The 24,577-nt window shown below is 42.4% G+C and overlaps 1 protein-coding gene across 1 annotated transcript in view; it reads left to right on the top strand.

Moving 5' to 3' along the window:
• Positions 1 to 24,577, top strand: part of LOC121536615 (fibroblast growth factor 14-like) — a 146,691-nt gene that overhangs the window by 19,364 nt on the left and 102,750 nt on the right. Inside the window, exons 2-3 of the mRNA XM_041844016.2 lie at positions 272 to 382; positions 11,998 to 12,101. Of these exons, the coding sequence (XP_041699950.2) occupies positions 272 to 382; positions 11,998 to 12,101 (215 nt within the window). The remainder of the gene's footprint in view (positions 1 to 271; positions 383 to 11,997; positions 12,102 to 24,577) is intronic.

A 24,577-nucleotide genomic window follows, 5' to 3' on the forward strand; every position in this document is an offset into this window, starting at 1 on the left:
TCTGTATAGGTGTTTTGTTGGTGCAGCATTTGTGTGGGACCTCTTCTCTCTCCTCCGGTTGAAATTATTAATTATCTTGAGCTAACTCTTTGTATACTCTTGCTAACCTCTCCCTCTCTCTTGCTCTCTCTCTCCCCCTCCCTCCCCTCTCTCTCTCTCTCTCTCTCTCTCTCTCTCTCTCTCTCTCTCTCTCTCTCTCTCTCTCTCTCTCTCTCTCTCTCTCTCTCTCTCTCTCTCTCTCTCTCTCTCTCTCTCTCTCTCTCTGTTTCAGATCCCCAGCTCAAGGGTATAGTGACCAGGTTATATTGCAGGCAGGGATACTACTTGCAAATGAACCCAGATGGCTCTCTTGATGGGACCAAGGATGACAACAGTAACTCCTGTGAGTATACAGTCCCGTCCGCTATCCCGCTACAGAGTCAACAAGTTGTCACTTTGCATACGGTAGTGTGGAACTGTTTAGCATTCATGACCAATACTCTATTCTAAGTAGTATGCAAGTCTGCTGTGGTGTTTCATAATCAGCAAATTAAGATATGATTTAAGATTATGTATGATGTAAAGATGGAATCCTTAATTGAAACAATAACAAAGTGAACACCCTGCCTGTGTTTTGGTAAAAAGCTGAGGGATGGGCCTAGAAAAATGTAATCACTCTCAAATTCAAAGTGAGAGCTACAGTATGTATGCAAGGACTGACCATCCATAATATCAAAGTTATAGTTTTAACCATGTTTTGAGGCTATACAGTATTTGTTTACATTTACTTTGTTTACAAACATTGGAGTATAACAAGCTTATATTTTGGGTTCTGATGGGGTACGACAGTTGAACTAAGCTCAAGAATCATTGGATATACACTGTGTGTATATCCAGAAAGCCGGATTAGTGACTTAGTGAGATCTTTCAAACCAAAGCTTGTGCAAACTCAGAATTTCCATCTCCAGAAAGAGAGCTTGAAAGAGAGCCTGATCAGAAACCAAAGCAACGAATGCTCTGAAGCAAACCTGCTACCTACTAGGTTAACTTGATCTTAGCCTGTCCGGTTGAATAAATACAGCAATTCTCTGCCAATCCGATTCTTGTTAGTCATCTGTGACCTGTGACCTTGGAAAATCCACTTGACATCGGAGCCTGCATTGTTCGCCGTGCTTTACAAAGGGAACAAATTATTGAACCTCGAATACATCCTTTCGATTATTCAGAAGATTTCCACACAATCACTCATATATCTGGTAGATTTACTCAACCCATATATAGCAAACGTAACCCAATGTGGTTTCGCTTTGACTGCTATACAAACTCTGTGTATTGCTTAGCAATTTTTTGCCACTGGAAATTTCCTGTACAATATGGGCGATGCTGAACTATTTGGCAAGGCAACTGTGTGTAGAGCCGTAAGAAGTCTGCCTCGCATTGAAGAGATTTGTTGCACTCCCTGGCCATCAAGCTGTTCATATTATCAAGGAGGTATTTCACAGAATTGCAGGTAGAGTAGGCTGCGGTCAGTTGACTGCCAGCGATGCTTTGCTAATTTCATAATAATACATAAAAAATTATAAATAGCATCATTCATCCCGCAGATTTTCCAAGCGTCATTGGTGCTATAGATGGGACTGTCACGCCCTGACTCTGGGGACTCTTATTTGTTGAGTCAGGGTGTGTATTTTCTATGTGGTGATTGTCTATGTTGTATATTCTAGTATTTGTATTTCTATGTTGGCCGGTGTGGTTCCCAATCAGAGGCAGCTGTCGCTCGTTGTCTCTGATTGGGGACCATACTTAGGCAGCCTATTGGCACTAGTGTGTTGTGGGATCTTGTTCCGTGTAAGGTATGTTGTTTGTGTCTACCTTGGACTTCACGTTTCGTTTAGTTTGTTGTTTTGTCGTTGTGTTTATTCGTTATAATAAACATGCATGCATATCACGCTGCGCCTTGGTCTGACCGTCTATGAACGATCGGGACAGAAGATCCCACCAAACGAGGACCAAGCAGCGTGTCCAGGAGCAGACAGCCTGGACCTGGGAGGAGATCCTGGACGGTAAGGGATCCTGGACTTGGGAGGAGATTCAGGCTGGGATGGATCGCCGTCCTTGGGAGGAGACAGTGGAGGCCCAGTATAGAGAGGAGAAACAGTGCCAACAGTGCCGACGACGGAGACCCGATAGGCAACCCCAATAAAAAAAAATTGGGGGGCACACGGTGTGGACGACGAGGCAGCAGGAGGCCGTGGAAGGGTGAATCTGCAGGTTAGGAGAGGAGGCCACCATGTTACGGGGGTTATTGGTTCAGAGGGAGCAGGAGTTATTCGGTCAGAGGGGGGCGCTACAGGAGGCTAAAAGGGAGAAGGAAAGTGTAGAGGCACGGCGAGAGGAGCTGGTTAGGCAGCAGAAGGAGCGGGGGTTAATAAAGGAACCCAGTCCCGCTCCTCGCACCAAGCAAGTGGTGCGTGTCGCCAGTCCGGTCCGGCCTGTTCCTGCTCCCCGCACTAAGCCAGTGGTGCGTGTTCCCAGTACGGCCCGACCCGTTCCTGCTCCTCGCACCAAGCCAGTGGTGCCCGTCGCCAGCCCGGCCCGTTCCCCGCACTAAGCCAATGGTGCATGTTCCCAGTACGGCCCGACCCGTTCCTGCTCCTCGCACCAATTCAGTGGTGCGCGTCGCCAGCCCGTTCCAGCCTGTTCCTGCCCCTCGCACCAAGCCAGTGGTGCGCGTCGCCAGCCCGGCCCGGCCTGTTCCTGCCCCTCGTAACAAGCCAGTGGTGCGCGTCGCCAGCCCGCTCCGGCCTGTTCCTGCTCCTCGCACCAAGCCAATGGTGCATGTTCCCAGTACGGCCCGACCCGTTCCTGCTCCTCGCACCAATTCAGTGGTGCGCGTCGCCAGCCCGTTCCAGCCTGTTCCTGCCCCTCGCACCAAGCCAGTGGTGCGCGTCGCCAGCCCGGCCCGGCCTGTTCCTGCCCCTCGTAACAAGCCAGTGGTGCGCGTCGCCAGCCCGCTCCGGCCTGTTCCTGCTCCTCGCACCAAGCCAGTGGTGCGTGTGTCCAGTCCGGCACGGCCCGTGCCTGTTCCACCGGTGCCTGGTTCGGCACCGGTCAGCTGCTCTACTCCGGAGCCAGAGCAGTCCGCTCCACCGGTGCCCAGTTCAGCTCCGGTCAGCTGCTCCACTCCGGAGCCAGAGCCATCCGCTTCACTGGGGTCCAGTCCAGCTCCGGTCAGCGGCTCCACTCCGGAGCCAGAGCAGTCCGCTCCACTGGTGCCTGATCCAGCTCCGGTCAGCTGCTCCACTCCAGAGCCAGAGCAGTCCGCTCCACCGGGGTCCAGTCCAGATCCGGTCAGCGGCTCCACTCCGGAGCCAGAGCAGTCCGCTCCTCTCCAGGTTCGGGGTCTCCCACACCAGGGTCCAGACAGGGCTTGGAGTATAGTGGGAGGAAGGAGAGGGGAAGCAACGCGCCGAGGTCTAGACCAGACCAGGGGCGCAACGGGGAGGCGAAGAGTGAGAGGTCGTCACGCCCTGAGCCGGATCCGCCTCCGAGGCGGAATGCCCACCCGGCCCCTACCCTGTTATGTATATGTTGTGCGGTCGGAGTCCGCACCTTTGGGTGGGGGTACTGTCACGCCCTGACTCTGGGGACTCTTATTTGTTGAGTCAGGGTGTGTATTTTCTATATGGTGATTGTCTATATTGTATATTCTAGTATTTGTATTTCTATGTTGGCCGGTGTGGTTCCCAATCAGAGGCAGCTGTCGCTCGTTGTCTCTGATTGGGGACCATACTTAGGCAGCCTATTGGCACTAGTGTGTTGTGGGATCTTGTTCCGTGTAAGGTATGTTGTTTGTGTCTACCTTGGACTTCACGTTTCATTTAGTTTGTTGTTTTGTCGTTGTGTTTATTCGTTATAATAAACATGTATGCATATCACGCTGCGCCTTGGTCTGACCCGTCTATGAACGAACGTGACAGGGACACATATTCCCCCATTCAAAGACCCTCTGGACCAAATGAAGGAGACTATGTGAATAGAAAACAAACAGGTAGCTATTGAATACTGTAGCCTACACAACAAATCATTTTCAGAAACAGTCATTTAAGTCAATGATCTTCCTTTCTTATTTTGTCAGATTACTGTGACTCCCATTGGGATACAACTAAACATAGAACACATTGTTGCCTGTGTTGTCATGAAAAGCACTCTATGAATTCAATAAATTATTATTCATCCTATGGAATGGGCATACCATTGCAATTGTGACATAGGTTAATACAACCTACATATTAGGCCATAGCCTTGAAACGTAATATCACCAGTGTTGCAATAAAAGTGCGCTATAAAGTGAACGCATTATTACTAATCACCCGTGTGTGTAAGCTAGACCTATTAGATACTGGAATCGTGCCACGTCACTTGCGCATTTACTCTGTCTGAAATTTCTGCCAGGCTCCCTCTCTGGATTATTTTTATTTTTTTGTAAATATGTGAACATATTCGTTATATGTTGTTACAGTTGTTTCTTGTTCTAGACTTGTGAAATATTGGGCTCTGTCTTTTGACTCCATATCTATTGTTTTTTCTGTCATCAACATGAGGACCTTTTTGAATGTTGCGTGCACGCACCAGTTATCAGATCAACCAATCTGCGCTTCGCTTAGCCTAATAACTTAAACTAGAAGGAGCTGTTCTGGAACCAAGAAATCCTGGACTCCCTCATCTGGTTAAAACAAGCCGGATATGTTCAGGAAATCCTGAATTTGTTAAACCATCTTTCTGGAATACCCCTCTGCTCTTTCCATGAGAGACTGACCAGGTGAATCCAGGTGAAAGCTATGATCCCTTATTGATGTCACCTGTCCACTTCAATCAGTGTAGATGAAGGGGATGAGACAGGTTAAAGAAGGATTGTTAAGCCTTGAGACAATTGAGACATGGTTTGTGTATGTGTGCCATTCAGAGGGTGAATGGGCAAGACAAATGATTTAAGTGCCTTTGAACGGGGTATGGAAGTAGGTGCCAGGCGCACCGGTTTGTGTCAAGAACTGCAATGCTGCTGGGTTTTTCACACTCAACAGTTTCCCTTGTGTATCAAGCATGGTCCACCACCCAAACCATATCCAGCCAACTTGACACAACTGTGGGAAGCATTGGAGTCAACATGGGCCAGCATCCCTGTGGAACACTTTCAACACAATTGTGGAGTGTATAGGGTGTAGGCTTAGAGTAAAGGGTGTCCACCCGGTACAGAGTGGTACCGTTTTCTCGCAGCAACTTTTGAGGATTTTACTGTGGTCATCTGCAAAGTACAATTAGAATGACACGAGTTGAATTAAATGTAAAAGGCTATTTATTTATTTTTCGATACGCTCAGTGCTCTGTTAATATTTCACAGCGATTTGCTTGTTTTTGTGAGAAATCTTAGAAAAAGAACAGAAATGTCGTATTCATATGAAAATATGATAATACTACATCATGTCTCAAAATCAATAGAAGAAATATGACGAGTTCAATGCTGAGCCTGTCAGTTAGCCTTAATTCTTGAACAGCATCTAGCCTAGCTGACGCAATGCTATTTTACACCACTTTTTTTCTCTGACCTGATTTAGTCACCCTAATTTTGGCCATTCTACAAGGGTAAAAACTCTAATAACCTTTGAACGGATTATGAAATAGACATGAGGCTTGGACCATTAGTTTTCTTAGAGGAGTATCTACACAATTAACATATTAAATTACCCATTGGTCAAAATATGCATTTTTGATTGGACACCCTAGTACAGGGTTTCGCAAACTCAGTCCTGGGGCCCCCCCTGGGTGCACATTGTGTTTTTTACCCTAGCACTACACAGCTGATTCAAACAATCAAAGCTAAATGATTAGTTGGTTATTTGAATCAGCTGTGTAGTGCTAGGGCAAAAAACTAAACGTGCACCCAGGGGGGGCCCCAGGACTGAGTTTGGGAAAACCTGCCCTAGTATACTCTCACCAGACAGTTTATTAGGTACATCCATCTAGTATCGGGTTGGACCCCCCTTTGCCTCCAGAACAGCCTGAATTCTTCCGGGAATGGGTTCTACAAGTTGTAAACGTTCGAAAGGGAAGTTGGTCCATGCAGACACGATGGCATCACACAGTTGCTGCAGATTGGACAGCGGTACACAACCACCACCAGCCTGTACTGTTGACAGGATGGGTCCATGGACTAATGCTGCTTACGCCAAATCCTGTCTCTGCCATCAGCATGACACAACAGGAACCGGGATTCGTAGGAACAGGCAATGTTTTTCCACTCCTCAATTGTCCAGTGTTGAAGATCGCGTGCCCACTGGAGTTGCTTTTGTCTTGTTTTTTTGCTGATAGGAGTGGAACCTGGTGTGGTCATCTGCTGCAATAGCCATCCGTGACAGGGGCCGATGAGTTGTGCATTCCGAGATGCCGTTTTGCACACCACTTTTGTACTGCACTGTTATTTGTCTGTTTGTGGCCCGCCTGTTAGCTTGCACGATTCATGCTATTCTCCTTCGATCTCTCATCAACGAGCTGTTTTCGGAGACAGGACTGCAACTGACTGGATGTTTTTTGTTTGTCCCACCATTCTCGGTAAACCCTAGACACAGTTGTGCGTGAAAAGCCCCGGAGGGTGGACGTTTCTGAGATACTGGATCCGGCGCGCCTGGCTTTGACGATCATACCACGTGAAAAAGTTGCTTAGGTCACTCGTTTTGCCCATTCTTATGTTCAATCGAGCAGTAACTGAATGCCTCTATGCCTGTCTGCCTGCTTTATACAGCAAGCCACGGCCACGTGACTCACTGTCTGTAGGAGCAATCCATTTTTGTGAAAGGGGTGGTGTACCATCATTAATGTATAAGTCCAAAAATTGATGTAGCAACTAAGGATTCTAGCTTTTAGATAAATAATGGTAAATTATTTGCATGTGCTTGAGGTTGATGAGGATGATACATCTGAATTCAGAAAGTATTCATTTTACATTTTACATTTTAGTCATTTAGCAGACGCTCTTATCCAGAGCGACTTACAGGAGCAATTAGGGTTAAGTGCCTTGCTCAAGGGCACATTTACGTCATTTAGCAGACGCTCTAGTCCAGAGCGACTCACAAATTGATGCATTCACCCTATAGCCAGTGGGATAACCACTTTACATTTTTTTTTTGGGGGGGGGATATTCACACCCCTTGACTTTTCCACATTTTGTTGTGTTACAGCCTGAATTTGAAATTGATTAAATATAGTTTTTTTTTTGTCACTGGCCTACACACAATACCCCATAATGTCAAAGTGGAATTATGTTTTTTCTAAATTTTTACAAACTAATACAAAATGATAAGGTGAAATGTCTTGAGTCAGTAAGTATTTAAGTCCTTTGTTATGGCAAGCCTAAATACATTTAGGAGTAACCTGTGTCTTTACAAGTGACATAAAAGTTGCATGGACTCACTCTGTGCTCAATAACAGTGTTTTACATGATTTTTGAATGACTACTTCATCTCTGAACCCCACACATACAATTATCTGTAAGGTCCCTCAGTCGAGCAGAGAATTTCAAACACAGATTCAACCACAAAGACCAGGGAGGTTTTCCAATGCCGTGCAAAGAAGGGCACCTATGGTTGAAAAAGAAAAAAGCAGACTTTGAATATCCCTTTCAGCATGGTGAAGTTATTAATTACACTTTGGATGGTTATCAATACACTCAGTCACTACAAAGATACAGACATCCTTCCTAACACAGTTGCCGGAGAGGAAGGAAACTGGTCAGCCTCAGGGATTTCACCATAAGGCCAATGGTGACTTTAAAACAGTTACAGAGTTTAAAGGCTGGGATAGGAGAAAACCTTCAATTTGAATTTCAACTCATCAGTTGAATGGGAGTCAATTCCAAAATTCTGAATTGAGCACAAACTTTATGGATATACAAGGACCATCTTCACACACACCTAGTACCATACACACACATGCACACATTAGATACTGTATAATACATTATATAGTTTGAAATCGAATATGTGAATACGTTACGTTAAGTGGTGATTGTAAGATCAATAGGCAGGTGGACCAAATAATCCATCCATATTTTATGTCAATCAACAAAATAATCTAAGAAACTACATAAACGATGGAGAAACTATAATCACAAAAGTGGGAGGGAGACTGAGATAGAAGCAAACACACAGCTGACATATGTAGTTATTATAAGCAGGTAGCCTAGTGGTTAAGAGTGTTGGCCCAGTAACTGAAAGTTTGTTGCTTCGAATCCCAGAGCTAACTAAGTGAAATATGTGTCTATGTATCATTGAGCAAGGCACTTAACTGTAATTGTGCCTGTAAATTGCTCTGGATGAGTGTCTGCTAAATGACTAAAATGTAATTGTAAATACATTTACAGAACACAGTATCAGCCAAAATCACAATGCCAAGTTCCTGAAGCAAAGTGTCCATACATATGTCTCACATCCCTTACTCTGTGCTACTTACTGTACATCCATGCCAATGCAGTACTAATTGCATTACATCAAATGGTAAGGAGAGCTCATTACTGTGCCTCTAAATCAGCCATACGCTCAAATAGCTCCCTATATAGTGCACTACTTTTGACCAGGGCCTATATAGGGTGCCATTTGGGATGCAGCGACTTAGTGTCACTGCCAAGGCTAGCCCTGTTATTTCTCAACCAGTAAAAACAATACAATGGACATTACCTAACAGGCCCAATGTGTGTTCTACAGCCACAAAGGACCTATTAAATCAGCCATGCTCCACTGGTGGCTCCAATTACACCAGTACAAATTTATTATTGTGGCAAGGAACATACTAGGCTGGCAACACAGTGCCAAAAGCATGTAGTACAGGATCACTACCTAAAACAATAGATACCTAGGCAGGGATTAATTCAAAGGCGCTTTTGCAGCACTGGGCACTGCACTACTGACAATTTTCCAGACGTCGGCTCAAGCATACATTACATTTGAAAGGTGCATTGTCGGTAGTGCAGCGCGCAGCACTGCAACATGCCTTTCCATTAATTTCTGCCCTATTCCTAGAGTATATTGAAGGCTTCATGATGTGTTGATGATGTGGATATATGGCAGGTATAAGCCAAACTACACCTAATTGACCCTTCACTAAGTTCCGCCCCATAATTTTTAGCAACCAATTGCAGTGCTCCAGTGGATAGCAATTGCCTCTAAGCAAGCTCGAGTCTGACGCCTCTGACAAGCTCACGTTTCAAACGCATGGAAGCCAATGAGGGCAATGTTAAAATCTGAGTTTATAAAAAAATATATTGTCTTAATTGCTAAATAATGGAACAGTGCACCAGGGCTACTTGCTACTGTTATTCCTAAAATGCAGAGCTTGTTGTGAGTGTTTTTCTAATCCAAAATTATACTTTTGTTGTATTGTTTGCTATTGCTGGTTAGCAAGCTCTCGTTGACCACCATTAAAAACATTGCTAACGCTAACAGCCAGGAAATATACAGTGCATTCGGGAAAGTATTCAGACCCATTCACTTTTCCACATTTTGTTATGTTATAGCTTTAATGGGTTAAATTGTTTTGTTTTTTCTGATCAAACTACACAAAATACCCCATAATGACGAAGCAAAAACTGGTTTTTATACATTTTTGCAAATGGATTAAAAATGTAAAACAAAATATCACATTACATACAGTGAGGGAAAAAAGTATTTGATCCCCTGCTGATTTTGTACATTTTCCCACTGACAAAGACATGATCAGTCTATAATTTTAATGGTAGGTTTAATGGTAAGTGAGAGACAGAATAACAACAAAAAAATCCAGAAAAATGCATGTCAAAAATGTTATAAATTGATTTGCATTTTAATGAGGGAAATAAGTATTTCACCCCTCTGCAAAACATGACTTAGTACTTGGTGGCAAAACCTTTGTTGGCAATCACAGAGGTCAGACGTTTCTTGTAGTTGGCCACCAGGTTTGCACACATCTCAGGGGGGGATTTTGTTCCACTCCTCTTTGCAGATCTTCTCCAAGTCATTAAGGTTTCGAGGCTGACGTTTGGCAACTCGAACCTTCAGCTCCCTCCACAGATTTGGCTAGGCCACTCCAGGACCTTAATGTGCTTCTTCTTGAGCCACTCCTTCGTTGCCTTGCCGTGTGTTTTGGGTCATTGTCATGCTGGAATACCCATCCACAACCCATTTTCAATGCCCTGGCTGTGGGAAGGAGGTTCTCACCCAAGATTTGACAGTACATGGCCCTGTTCATCGTCCCTTTGATGCGGTGAAGTTGTCCTGTTCCCTTAGCAGAAAAACACTCCCAAAGCATAATGTTTCCACCTCCATGTTTGATGGTGGGGATGGTGTTATTGGGGTCATAGGTAGCATTACTCCTGCTCCAAACACACCCAGTTCTCCTCTGAATCATTCAGATGTTCATTGGCAAACTTCAGATGGCCCTGTATATGTGCTTTTTTGAGCAGGGGGACCTTGCGGGCGCTGCAGGATTTCAGTCCTTCACGGCGTAATGTGTTACCAATTGTTTTCTTGGTGACTATGGTCCCATCTGCCTTGAGATCATTGAAAAGATCCTCCCGTTTAGTTCTGGGCTGATTACTCACCATTCCCATGATCATTGCAACTCCACGAGGTGAGATCTTGCATGGAGCCCCAGGCCGAGGGAGATTGACAGTTATTTTGTGTTTCTTCCATTTGCGAATAATCGCACCAACTGTTGTCACCTTCTCACCAAGCTGCTTGGCGATGGTCTTGTAGCCCATTCAGAGACTTGTCCCGAAACCACTCTTGCGTTGTCTTGGCTGTCTGCTTAGGGTCGCTGTCCTGTTGGAAAGAGAACATTTGCCCCAGTCTGAGGTCCTGAGCGCTCTGGAGCAGGTTTTCATCAAGGATCTCCTTGTACTTTGCTCTGCCTCCACCATGCTTCACCAAAGGGATGGTGCCAGGTTTCCTCCAGATGTGACACTTGGCATTCAGGCCAAAGAGTTCAATATTGGTTTCATCAGACCAGAGAATCTTGTTTTTCATGTTCTGGGAGTCTTTAGGTGCCTTTTGGCAAACTCCAAGCGGGCTGTCATGTGCCTTTTACTGAGGAGTGGCTTCCGTCTGGCCACTCTACCATAAAGGCCTGATTGGTAGAGTGCTGCAGAGATGGTTGTCCTTCTGGAAGGTTCTCCCATTTCCACAGAGGAACTCTAGAGCTCTGTAAGAGTGACCATCGGGTTCTTGGTCACCTACCTGACCAAGGCCCTTCTCCCCCGATTGGTCAGTTTGGCCGGGCGGCCAGATCTAGGATGTGTCTTGGTGGTTCCAAACTTCTTCCATTGAAGAATGATGGAGGCCACTGTGTTCTTTGGGACCTTCAACGCTGCAGAAATGTGTTGGTACCCTTCCCCAGATCTGTGCCTTGACAAAATCCTGTCTCAGAGCTCTGTGGACAATTCCTTCGACCTCATGGCTTGGTTTTTGCTCTGACATGCACTGTCAACTGTGGGACCTTATATATGTGTCCCTTTCCAAATAATGTCCAATCAATTGAATTTACCACAGGTTGACTCCATTCAAGTTGTAGAAACATCTCAATGATGATCAATGGAACAGGATGCACCTGAGCACAATTTTGAGTCTCATAGCAAAGGGTCTGAATACTATTTCTAAAATCCTGTTTCCGCTTTGTCATTATGGGGTAATGTGTATAGATTGCTGATTATTTTTATTTATTTAATACATTTTAGAATAAGGCTGTAACGGAACAAATGTGGAAAAAGTAAAAAGCTTTGACTGCACGCTGCCAGTGGATTCAGAGCCATCCAGTGGCTAGCCACACTACAAACTTCATTTTACCAGGTTCCCGTGAAGGAATTGTAATGACAGTCCACCACAACATACCCAGCAAGGGGTATATAAATGTCTGTCTCTCTGTCTTTCTTTCTGTCTATATCTCTATGTGTCTGTCTCTGACTCTCTGCCCCTATTTCCATTAACTGTCTTCCAGCTTTGTTTAACCTCATTCCTGTGGGTCTCCGAGTTGTTGCGATTCAGTCCGTGATGACAGGGTTATACATCGCCATGAACGGGGAGGGCCATCTCTACACATCAGTGAGTAACAGTCTATTCTATTGTATTCTATTTCTAGTTGTTTCTAGTCATTTCTATTCTAACAATTGCATTTTCTGCTTGTGTAGCATTTGCATGTTAGTTTTTTTCGTCATGAATCTTTTTCTGGAGGCAGTTCTGCAGAGTGGTCACTAGCTGGCACAGCAACATAGTCATAAAATCTGATTTTAAACCTAACCCCAACCTTAACCCTAACTTTAACCACACTGCTAATCCTAATGCCTAACCTTAAATTAAGATTAATACAACTGGCCTACCTAAGGGGAAATCACTCAGCTCTGCGTCCAGGACAAGACTCATGACAATAAACATCAACAGGTCGCAGTTGTAAATGAGAACCTGTTCTCAACTGGCCTACCTGGTTAAATAAAGGTGAAATCAAAAAAGAAAAAGAAAAACTTGCGTATCATTTGGGACATAAAGGCATGACACACAAAGGTCATGCAAATAATAATTCAAGAAACAGTCAATACACATTACATGCAATATATGTCCTGCTAAGATACGCAACCATCTTTGTGATCATATCATATTACGCATTTTAGAGACACACACGTACACACACGTTCGTACACACACACACAATATCATATCCCAATGTTTATTCTAACGGGAAGATGTCGACCTTCTCTTAGTTTTCGGCATCAGACTATTTAGTGTGGTATCTCAAGACTAATTGCTCTGCAGAAAATATGAGAAATCCCAATACACACGGCTTCATGCATATAGATTTGTATTCATCACCTCCAGAATCACATCACCTACATATTTTCAGTCCATGCATCAAGAAAACAATATGGTAGACAGTGCATCATACTGTGTAGAATAACATATTTATTTTTTATTTTTTATCGAGTGTTTACAGTTTGTTGCACATAGTTATTTCCAAAATGGAACCAAACATTGAAGACAGAAGAACATTGTAAAAAAAGGTAAAGAGAAGAAATATGATGTGTCAATGAAGACATGTTTCATGTTTTAACCTTGTTTTTTGATGTTTTGTCCCTTGCAAAAACAACAAACAAATGTTTCATCTGGTGCAAATGCTAAGTAAATGCTTTGGTGATCACTTGGGAAAATGAAATGTACATTTTGTAAAGTGTTGTTAGTGCTCCTGGGGTCTATAACCCCTCTTGAACAGTGTGTTCTGAAGGTAACTACTTTGTGTAGTTATGAATGACTTTCTCTTATTCATGGACGGTTGTAGCATACTGCCATGTCAGTGGCCTGGCCGCGTTTTAACGACTGAAAGTGAAGCTGGTCTTATTGACGTTCTCTCTGTAAAATACACTAGCCATCCTTAAGGCAGAAAGCTATGAAGACAATAACACTTCATCCAAGGACAGATCTTTCCTCTCTTCCTCGTCTCCTCTTACTCTTACTTCCCCCTTCCCAGTTTATTTTAAGGGTCCATAATAATAATAAGGCATTTCTAAGGAATTTACGAACTGTTTGCTCACTATTTATTGATAATAATACTCCCACATTATATATTTCCTTAAACATTCTGTGTTTTGTTCTCATTCTTTTACCAGGTACTGCGAGAAATCAGAAATTCAAAATCAATAACTGTATACATATACAGTGCCTTATTCTAAAATGATTTACAAACAAAAAAAAATACATCAGCAATCTACACACAATACCCCATAATGACAAAGCGAAAAAAATGTTTTAGGAATGTTATCAAAAACAGAAATACCTTATTTACATAAGTATTCAGACCCTTTGCTATGAGACTCAAAATTGAGCTCAGGTGCATCTTGTTTCCATTGATCATCCTTGAGATGTCCACTTGTGGTAAATTCAATTGATTGGACATGATTTGGAAAGGCACACACCTGTCTATGTAAGGTCCCACAGTTGACAGTGCATGTCAGAGCAAAAACCAAGCCATGAGGTCGAAGGAATTGTCCGTAGAGCTCCGAGACAGGATTATGTCGAGGCACAGAATACTTTCCGAAGGTACTTTCTGAATGCAATGTGTGTGTATATATATATATATATATATATATATATATATATATATATATATATATATATATATATATATATATTTACAGATGGGCACTTGTTTTCAGTTGTATTTTTACGTAACAAAATGTTAAAAAAGTCAAAGGTATTCTTTTTGTGAGACATTACACTGGTCAGTCAAAACATTTATAAAGTATTTATAAAGATTAGGGACTGCAAAAATACTTTACTAATGATTAGTAATGATTATTAATGTGGGATTAATTATTAATAAATAGTGAACACACAATTTATAAATGCCTTATAAATGTGACCCCCACTTCAATTCAGTCTTATATAGCAACATTTTAAATGGTGTTTTTTACATTCGATAAAAGTACAGACTCAGAGCTACAAGAGGGTATATCATACACTGCAGTTGAGGAACAATGGAAAAGTAATTCTGCTTTGAAAGTTGATCAACTTGAAACATCACTTTTGAGAAAATGGCCCTTGAATGTTTTGCTACACCTACTGGAGAGCTCTTCTTTGTCTACAGCCATTCAGCATCTTTCACACCCTTTAAGCCTTAGCCCCACCCATCTCTTTAAGGATTAACATGTGAGGCCATGTGCTAAACAGAGTGAATAAGGTAGCGTAGTAAACAACCAAAGATTTCAAGACTAAAAGTGATGAAAGTAGTAGCAAAAAGTAGTAGGACAAATACATTTTATCTAGTCCTTGGCCTATATTTTGGTGCAGGTCATGTTTTTCTTCACATTACCGTCTCTGGTAAACACACACTATATCGGATATAATCTAGGTTTATTTGTCACATCAACAGGATACAGAAGGTGTAAACCGTACATTGAAATGGTTACTTGCATATTTGCATAGTAGCAATATCAAAAATAGAATGTGTCCAGATACACATTTTCTATAAATATTTTATAATTATTAGATGATGCTTACCCAGACACACTTGTCTAAATTGATGGGTCATGTGAAATAAATGCTAAACCACCCACCCAGCCACATCTAGCTAAGTGGATGGTTCACTATTGTATAGACATGTACACATGTTCATGAAATACAGTTGATGGCCGTAATCACCCCAGGACACACCTGGCTAACTTGATGGGTCATGTAATCATCTGGCGAAGTGGAGTCTTTGGTTTAGACATGTAGCTAGCTAGCTAGCTAAACAATGAACCATAATTCCAACCCATAGCTACAGTACAAATGGATTGTCATAGCTAGCCACCATGCATGAAATGCTGTAGTATGAATCTGCCGGTGGCTAAAGCTAACCAACTGGCTAGCTAACATTAGGCTATAACTAGCAATGCAAAATGGCTGTCTGAGATACAAATAATATTACTAAACAGATCATAGACGTAACGTTAGCTAGCGAGCCAGCAAGCTAACGTTCGCTAGCTAGCGAACAATACGCTTTAACTTGCAATGAAAACGGCTTTCTGGCAAAATTAAAAACTTAGAATATAAGAAAATGTAGATAGACTCTTACCCGTATACATGCTTGTTTGGTCCGTTGTGTCAAGTCACTCCGGTTCACACTGACCGTGTGCATCACAACTTTTTCCCACTGTTCTTTGTTCATAGAGCCTGCTAAATTCAGTGGAGCAATGTTGTTAAGAGCAGTAGCAACACTTTTGCAGTTCTCCATTTAAAATGTTATATCGTTCAAAAAAGCTGTGGTAGCAAGGATTATCTACACATACTTAGCAGCTCATGTTATAGACAGAAGCGTGCTACATGGCAATCCCAACTCATCTCTCGGCATGTCCAGACCATCCATTATATCAGCCAATCATGGCTAGTGGGAAGGTTCCTGTCTTTTTCCGTGGCTAAACCAACTAGGCTCGTAATTGAACAATGTTATTTGTATTTACAGATGGCATACAAGTTTGTTACTAAGGCACATACAAGTTCACATGTTCCAGAAGGATTTTCTGCCAAAAAAGGTATTTCGATATAAAAAATAATGTTTTATGTTCAAATACCTCTCCTGTAAGGTAGTAACGTGCGACATACGTCTAGATTCCTGAAACAGGTCACAAATTGTTTATTGTTATTGTTTATCACCCTTAAAATAAAATGCTACCCTTTCCTTTTCATTTATTTCCTTTCCTCTACTATTTAGCTATATCAATCAGGATGAAGAACATCCTAACCTTATCTCTCAGATCGATCAGGATCAGTGCTTCAAATCCCTCTCATCCCACATAGAGCATCAGGGAAAGGGAATTTTCATTCCCCTTCCTGTCCTCATTCATTAAGTGCAGAGGTTAGAGGCATGGTTTTCCGGCGACAGTATACAGGCAGGTATTCCGTTGGAATTCCCTAAGACTTAATATTCACCGCTTGTCTAAAGCCATGAATGGAATTCGATTGGAGAGGATTGACCTAGAATCTATGGATTGTGTTTAGGGAATTTAATGTAGGGATTGGGAATTAATATACATTATAATAATAATGTAATATGCCACTTAGCGGACGCTTTCATCCAAAGCGACTTACAGTCGTTCGTGCATACATTTTTGTGTATGGGTGGTCCCGGGGATCGAACCCACTACTCTGGCGTTACAAGCACCGTGCTCTACCAGCTGAGCTACAGATTATGGATGCTACATACTGCAGTACAAAGAGTGGGGACTTGATCTGCACAATTTGCTCTCTGCTCTCCTCATTTGCTTTCACTCAGTCTCTCTCTCTCCCCCCTTTCCCCCCTCGGTCTCTTCATCAACATGTGTATTTTGATAACTCTTGAGTCTCAAAATAGAATAACATAGCATGTGATGTGAGATGTTTAAATATGTTCATTGGGAATCTGCTTACCTGCTTCTTCGGCCTAAAATTTGAATGCATACAAGTATGCACATAAACCTTGTATATATTTGTGTGAAAAATAAATATGTTAAAAGAGGTAAGCGGTGTCGATAGGATCATGGCGGTCCCATCCACAAGGAACAGTTTGACACTGCTACCCTACCAGTTTCGCTCTGGCATTCAGAAAGCTCTTCTGCTCAATTTGCTGCTCATTTCTGTGCTAATGGGGTTTGTGATCAGGCTCTTGCCATCCAACCACCCACACACACACACACACTCAGTTATCTTGGTGTTCTCTGGTGTGTGAATAACTTCTATAATCGCAACTAGCAAAACCACACCTCTTCAGCCACATGAAAAAATACTACAGTTTTCTATAGAATAGTACAGTACTTACTATAGAATTATGTAGTAAACTGTAGTATACTGTATAATAATATATTACACACTGTAGTATCCCTTGATCATGTGTAGTACTTACTATATCATTTTTTTGTATACTGTAGAATATTATAGTAAATACTAATACTGCAGTATTATCCGCAAAGAAAAACACTGTAGGAAATACTACGGTAATGTCCGCAAAAACACTACTTTAAAAAATCAATAGTAATACTATAGTATTTCATTTTCATATACCTTGCCCATTCCCCACCTCCATATCCCAATTAGTGCCACAAATATGTGAGAAACCTACACGCTAAGTATAGATCATATATTGTGTTCCCTACAGGTTATAGCAAAGAGCAGAAGCGCTGAACTATCCGTTCAGACCTCAGTCCTATCTACCTTCAGGTTATGGAAAGGTTGATCTTTTAGTATCTGTCCAATAGGTTTCCTCAAGGAGAAAGCCCCCACTTCTATTTCAAAGATAATAAAACAAAAACACTACAGTAAATACTACAGTATATACTATAAAAAAAAATGTACTACACTCTTTAAACTATAGTAAAATGTAAATACTACAGTATACTACAGTGAGGGAAAAAAATATTTGATCCCCTGCTGATTTTGTAAGTTTGTCCACTGACTAAGAAATGATCAGTCTATACTTTTAATGGTAGGTTTATTTGAACAGTGAGAGACAGAATAACAACAAAGAAATCCAGAAAAACGCATGTGAAAAATATTATTAATTGATTTGCATTTTAATGAGGGAAATAAGTATTTGACCCCCTCTCAATCAGAAAGATTTCTGGCTCCCAGGTGTCTTTTATACTGGTAACGAGCTGAGATTAGGAGCACACTCTTAAAGGGAGTGCTCCTAATCTCAGTTTGTTACCTGTATAAAAGAGACCTGTCCACAGAAGCAATCAATCAATCAGATTCCAAACTCTCCACCATGGCCAAGACCAAAGAGCTCTCCAAGGATGTCAAGGACAAGATTGTAGGATGGAATGGGCTACAAGACCATCGCCAAGCAGCTTGGTGAGAAGGTGACAACAGTTGGTGCGATTATTCGCAAATGGAAGAAACACAAAATAACTGTCAATCTCCCTCGGCTCGGGGCTCCATGCAAGATCTCACCTCGTGGAGTTGCAATGATCATGAGAACGGTGAGTAATCAGCCCAGAACTACACGGGAGGATCTTTTCAATGATCTCAAGGCAGCTGGGACCATAGTCACCAAGAAAACAATTGGTAACACACTACGCCGTGAAGGACTGAAATCCTGCAGCGCCCGCAAGGTCCCCCTGCTCAAGAAAGCACATATACAGGGCCGTCTGAAGTTTGCCAATGAACATCTGAATGATTCAGAGGAAAACTGGGTGAAAGTGTTGTGGTCAGATGAGACCAAAATCGAGCTCTTTGGCATCAACTCAACTCGCCGTGTTTGGAGGAGGAGGAATGCTGCCTATGACCCCAAGAACACCATCCCCATCGTCAAAAATGGATTTGGAAACATTATGCTTTGGGGGACAGGACAACTTCACTGCATTAAAGGGACGATGGACGGGGCCATGTACCGTCAAATCTTGGGTGAGAACCTCCTTCCCTCAGCCAGGGCATTGAACATGGGTCGTGGATGGGTATTCCAGCATGACAATGACCCAAAACACACGGCCAAGGCAACAAAGGAGTGGCTCAAGAATAAGCACATTAAGGTCCTGGAGTGGCCTAGCCAGTCTCCAGACCTTAATCCCATAGAAAATATGTGGAGGGAGCTGAAGGTTCGAGTTGCCAAACATCAGCCTCAAAACCTTAATGACTTGGAGAAGATCTGCAAAGAGGAGTGGAACAAAATCCCTCCTGAGATGTGTGCAAACCTGGTGGCCAACTACCAGAAACGTCTGACCTCTGTGATTGCCAACAAGGGTTTTGCCACCAAGTACTAAGTCATGTTTTGCATAGGGGTCAAATACTTATTTCCCTCATTAAAATGCAAATCAATTTATATATTTTTTTTGTTGTTATTCTGTCTCTCACTGTTCAAATAAACCTACCATTAAAATTATAGACTGATCATGTCTTTGTCAGTGGGCAAACGTACAAAATCAGCAGGGGATAAAATACTTTTTTCCCTCACTGTACAATCATGTCCGCAAAAACACTACACCAAATACTACAGTAAAGTCCACAAAACACTACAGTGAATACTATAGTATTCATACCATAATATACTATAGTATTGTTTCATGTGGGCATCCCTCTTCCTCCTCGCCTTCACCTCTCTTTTGTCCTCCCCTGAAAGTAAGGTACATCTGGTCCTGCCATTTACCGTGCTGGGAGTGTGGGAGCTCATGGTCAACCTTTTACATCCATCAGGTGTATTTGATTACAGTGCATGTCTTGGAGATTGTATTTAAGTAAAAGGAGAATGTACTTTTAGCAAGCAGGGTTAAAAAAAGGTAATGGAAAAGTCGGTGAAATAGGGCTGCTCTTTTTTAAAAGTGTCCTTTCAATCTCTAGCGGTGCTCTTTTCTCCTCTAGTTTTAGCACGACTTCGGGTTCATGAACTCTTGAGTAATGTACCATAATGAATCAAGTAGCAACAAGACAGAGATGACGCACTTTGACGATAAGCAGAATTATATTTTTCGACAAATAAAATAAAGAGGAATTAAAGAGTGAGTGTGGCAGGCTTTCAGAGAGAGGAGACAGAAGGCCTATTGAGCACCCCTGGTTTTGCATCATATTCTTTTGTGTGAGGAATCCTCAGAGACTACAGATAGCATCAGACTGACTGAGCCGACTCGCCACAGAATGAAGGGAGTTCAATCATGTCTTTTCAATCTAGTCCCTTTGTATCTAGGGCAATAAACTCCTGGCTAATTTCTCATCTCCCATTGTTCCAGGGATGAGAGATTTCTCCGGAATAATAATAAGAAGAGGGAGGGTTTCTCATTCTCTCTCATGGATCGCAAAACAATGACAAGGAGAAACAGGATTTATCATTCTCCAGATAACTGTAAAGGACCTTTTTATGCAAACAGCAAACCAGACAAATTTAAATGAGATTAAAAACAGGTACACGTTATTACTCCCGAAATACTATTACAACCCTTGACAAGCCTGGGGAAGTGTTGCATTATTGCTGTTCTATTGCTCGTTGTGAAATGTTCGCGTTGGCAAACCTAAGAGTTTTTCTGCCTTTTTTGTAACAACAAGTCTCATAATATCCGGTGTAAAGGTTGGGCATTTCAGGGTCTGTTGGTTTTCTTTAGAGATTGTATCCCTCCTTCAATTCACCGTCAAATCAGACGGCAGGCCTTTTCTTTATCTGACGGCTGATTTTTTTTTGGACAATTGTGAAATTGACTTGCCACGTAAATGAAGTGACCCTGTCGAAATGAGATCCGTGATAATACCAATCTCACAAAGTACTGTGATGGAGCAGAGTGCTGTGTGGCTTTTGCCTTGCTTATAAAAACGGTATCATAAAGCTTATAAACGGAGACTGTGGGATTTGCTGTTTTGTTTACCGCATCATTTAGGCCATACATGAAAGGTTGGATGTGGCTTATGCATGTACATATACTCAGATTGCATCAATATATATATATATATATATATATATACACTACCGTTCAAAAGTTTGGGGTCACTTAGAAATGTCCTTGTTTTCCATGAAAACATACTTGAAATTAGTTTGAATAGGAAACATAGCAAAATGAATAGGAGATGTAGTCATTGACAAGGTTAGAAATAATGATTTTTCATTGAAATAGTAATTGTGTCCTTCAACCTTTGCCTTCGTCAAAGAATCTTAAATTTGCAGCAATTACAGCCTTGCAGACCTTTGTCATTCTAGTTGTCAATTTGTTGAGGTAATCTGAAGAGATTTCACCCCATGCACCTCCCACAAGTTGGATTGGCTTGATGGGCACTTCTTACGTACCATGCGGTCAACCTGCTCCCACAACAGCTCAATAAGGTTGAGATCCGGTGACTGTGCTGGCCACTCCATTATAGACAGAAAAATAATGTATGCACTCACTAACTGTAAGTCGCTCTGGATAAGAGCGTCTGCTAAATGACTAAAATGTAAATGTAAAATGTAAATACCAGCTGACTGCTTCTTCTCTAAATAATTATTGCATAGTTTGGAGCTGTGCTTCGGATCATTGTCCTGTTGTCCCTTTTACCCTGTACAAATCTCCAAATGTACCACCACCAAAGCACCCACAGACCATCACTTTGCCTCCACGATGCTTGAAAGATGGCATCAAGCACTCCTCCAGCATCTTTTCATTTGGTCTGCGTCTCACAAATGTTCTTCTTTGTGATCCGAACACCTCAAACTTCGATTTGTCTGTCCATAACACTTTTTTCCAATCTTCCTCTGTCAAGTGTCTGTGTTCTTTTGCCCATCTTAATCTTTTATTTTTATTGGCCAGTCTGAGAAATGGCTTTTTCTTTGCCACTCTGCCTAGAATGTCAGCATCCCGGAGTCGCCTCTTCACTGTTGACGTTGACACTGGTGTTTTGCGTGTACTATTTAATGAAGCTGCCAGTTCATTAAATAGTGCCTGTGAGGCGTCTGTTTCTCAAACTAGACACTCTAATGTATTTGTCCTCTTGCTCAGTTGTGCACCGGGCCTCCCACTCCTCTTTCTATTCTGGTTAGAGCCAGTTTGAGCTGTTCTGTGAAGGGAGTAGTACACAGTGTTGTATGAGATCTTCAGTTTCTTGGCAATTTCTCGCATGGAATAGCCTTCATTTCTCAGAACAAGAATAGACTGACGAGTTTCAGAAGAAAGTTATTTGTTTCTGGCCATTTTGAGCCTGTAATCAAACCCACAATTGCTGATGCTCCAGATACTCAACTAGCCTCAAGAAGGCCAGTTTTATTGCTTCTTTAATCAGCACAACAGTTTTCAGCTGTGCTAACATAATTGCAAAAGGTTTTCTAATGATCAATTAGCCTTTTGAAATGAGAAACTTGGATTAGCAAACACAACGTGCCATTGGAACACAGGACTGATGGTTGCTGATAATGGGCCTCTGTACGCCTATGTAGATATTCCATAAAAAATCTGCCATTTCCGGCTACAATAGCCATTTACAACATTAACAATGACATTTCTAAGTGACCTCAAACTTTTGAACGGTAGTATTTATTTTGATTTATTTAACACTTTTTTAGTTACTATATATATATATATATATATATATATATATATATATATATTATAATATACATTATAATATTGTCTTTGTATCTCAGAATCATTGTAATGTGGTTAACCTTAAAAATCGAAATGAAAATGATTCTGATCTAAAAGATACAATTAAACCAAAGAGCGCCCTTTGATCACGGGGAAAGGCTGCAATTGACCAATCACCACGATGAATGGCTAGACTACGCTATGAAACCACACACTATTGCTTTGATATTACTGGCCGCAATTAATATGGTGAAAACAATGTGCGGAGAGTCAGAGGCACAGAAACTCACATCAATTACATGCATAATCGCATTTGCGGTCATTCGTGCTTATAGCCTACTGCCGTGTGCGCATTGCTGCACTTATAATGATAATAAATATCCTAAAAGTTTATCACATTTTAAGCTAATCGTTCTGATCTGTTGCATCAGCCTCATTGCATAAAAACGGGGGTGGGGGGGCAATGGGGTGGGGTGGGGTGGGGTGGGGGGGCAATGCAAATAGTCCGGGTAGCCATGATTAGGTGTTCAGGAGTCTTATGGCTTGGGGGTAGAAGCTGTTAAGAAGCCTTTTGGAACTAGACTTGGCGCTCCGGTACCGCTTGCCGTGCGGTAGCAGAGAGAACAGTCTATGACTAGGGTGGCTGGAGTCTTTGACTATTTTTAGGGCCTTCCTCTGACAACGCCTGGTATGTAGGTCCTGGATGGTAGGAAGCTTGGCCCCAGTGATGTACTGGGCCGTACACACTACCCTCTGTAGTGCCTTGCGCTCGGAGGCCGAGCAGTTGCCATACCAGGCGGTGATATAACAAGTCAGGGTGCGCTCGATGGTGCAGCTGTAGTACTTTTTGAGGATTTGAGGACCCATGCCAAATATTTTCAGTCTCCTGAGGGTGAATAGGCTTTTCTATTCAGAATTTGCATTTCTGTTCTTCTGAAATAGACTACATTTTCTTCATATCAATGGATTTATTGGGAAGGTGTAGGCTATATTACATGGATTTATTAGACTTTTTAAAATGTAGATGTTCCACAGGTCTGCATCAGTGGCTTGTAGGCTATGTGTGGAAGCCAGGAGATGCTTAATGTATTTATGTTAATTAACCTTGAGACCGACTGTTATTTGCTTGACAATCACGGGCTGACAAAATTCTGTGACACAGCCCTATGCATAACCCACTACCTCGAATATGATATAAACATGTGCTTTATAAAGGGTGCCATGTTGGGTCGAAGGATGGCATACACTCTAAAGTGATGTCATGTTAGTCACATTACACCTAATCTGGTTCCCAGACACTTCCGCCCAAATGCGCGTAAGGTCTGGCAGGCCAACTCATCAAACTTGTTCATCGGGAGCTTCATGAAATGGGTTTCCATGGCCAAGCAGCCGCACACAAGCCTAAGATCACCATGCGCAATGCCAAGCGTCGGCTGGAGTGGTGTAAAGCTCGCCGCCATTGAACTCTGGAGCAGTGGAAACGCATTCTCTGGAGTGATGAATCACGCTTCACCATCTGGCAATCCGTCGACTAATCTGGGTTTGGGGATACCAGGAGAACACTACCTTCCCCTATGCATAGTGCCAATTGTACAGTTTGGTGGAGGAGGAATAATGGTTTGCATCTGTTTTCCATGGTTTGGCGAGGCCCCTTAGTTCCAGTGAAGGGAAATCTTAACGCTACAGCATACAATGACATTCTAGACAATTCTGTGCTTCCAACTTTGTGGCATCAGTTTTGGTAAGGCCCTTTCCTGTTTCAGCATGACAATGCCGCCTTGCACAAAGCGAGTTCCATACAGAAATGGTTTGTCGAGATCAGTGTGAAAGAACTTGACTGGCCTGCACAGAGCCCTAACCTCAACCCCATCGAACACCTTTGGGATGAATTGGAACGCCGACTGCGAGCCAGGCCTAATCGCCCAACATCAGTGCCCGACCTCACTAATGCTCTTGTGGCTGAATGGAAGCAAGTTTCCCAGCAATGTTCCAACATCTAGTGGAAAACCTTCCCAGAAGAGTGGAGGCTGTTATAGCAGCAAAGGG

Source organism: Coregonus clupeaformis, chromosome 23, assembly GCF_020615455.1.
Source record: "Coregonus clupeaformis isolate EN_2021a chromosome 23, ASM2061545v1, whole genome shotgun sequence".
Classification (NCBI taxonomy): Eukaryota; Metazoa; Chordata; class Actinopteri; order Salmoniformes; family Salmonidae; genus Coregonus; species Coregonus clupeaformis.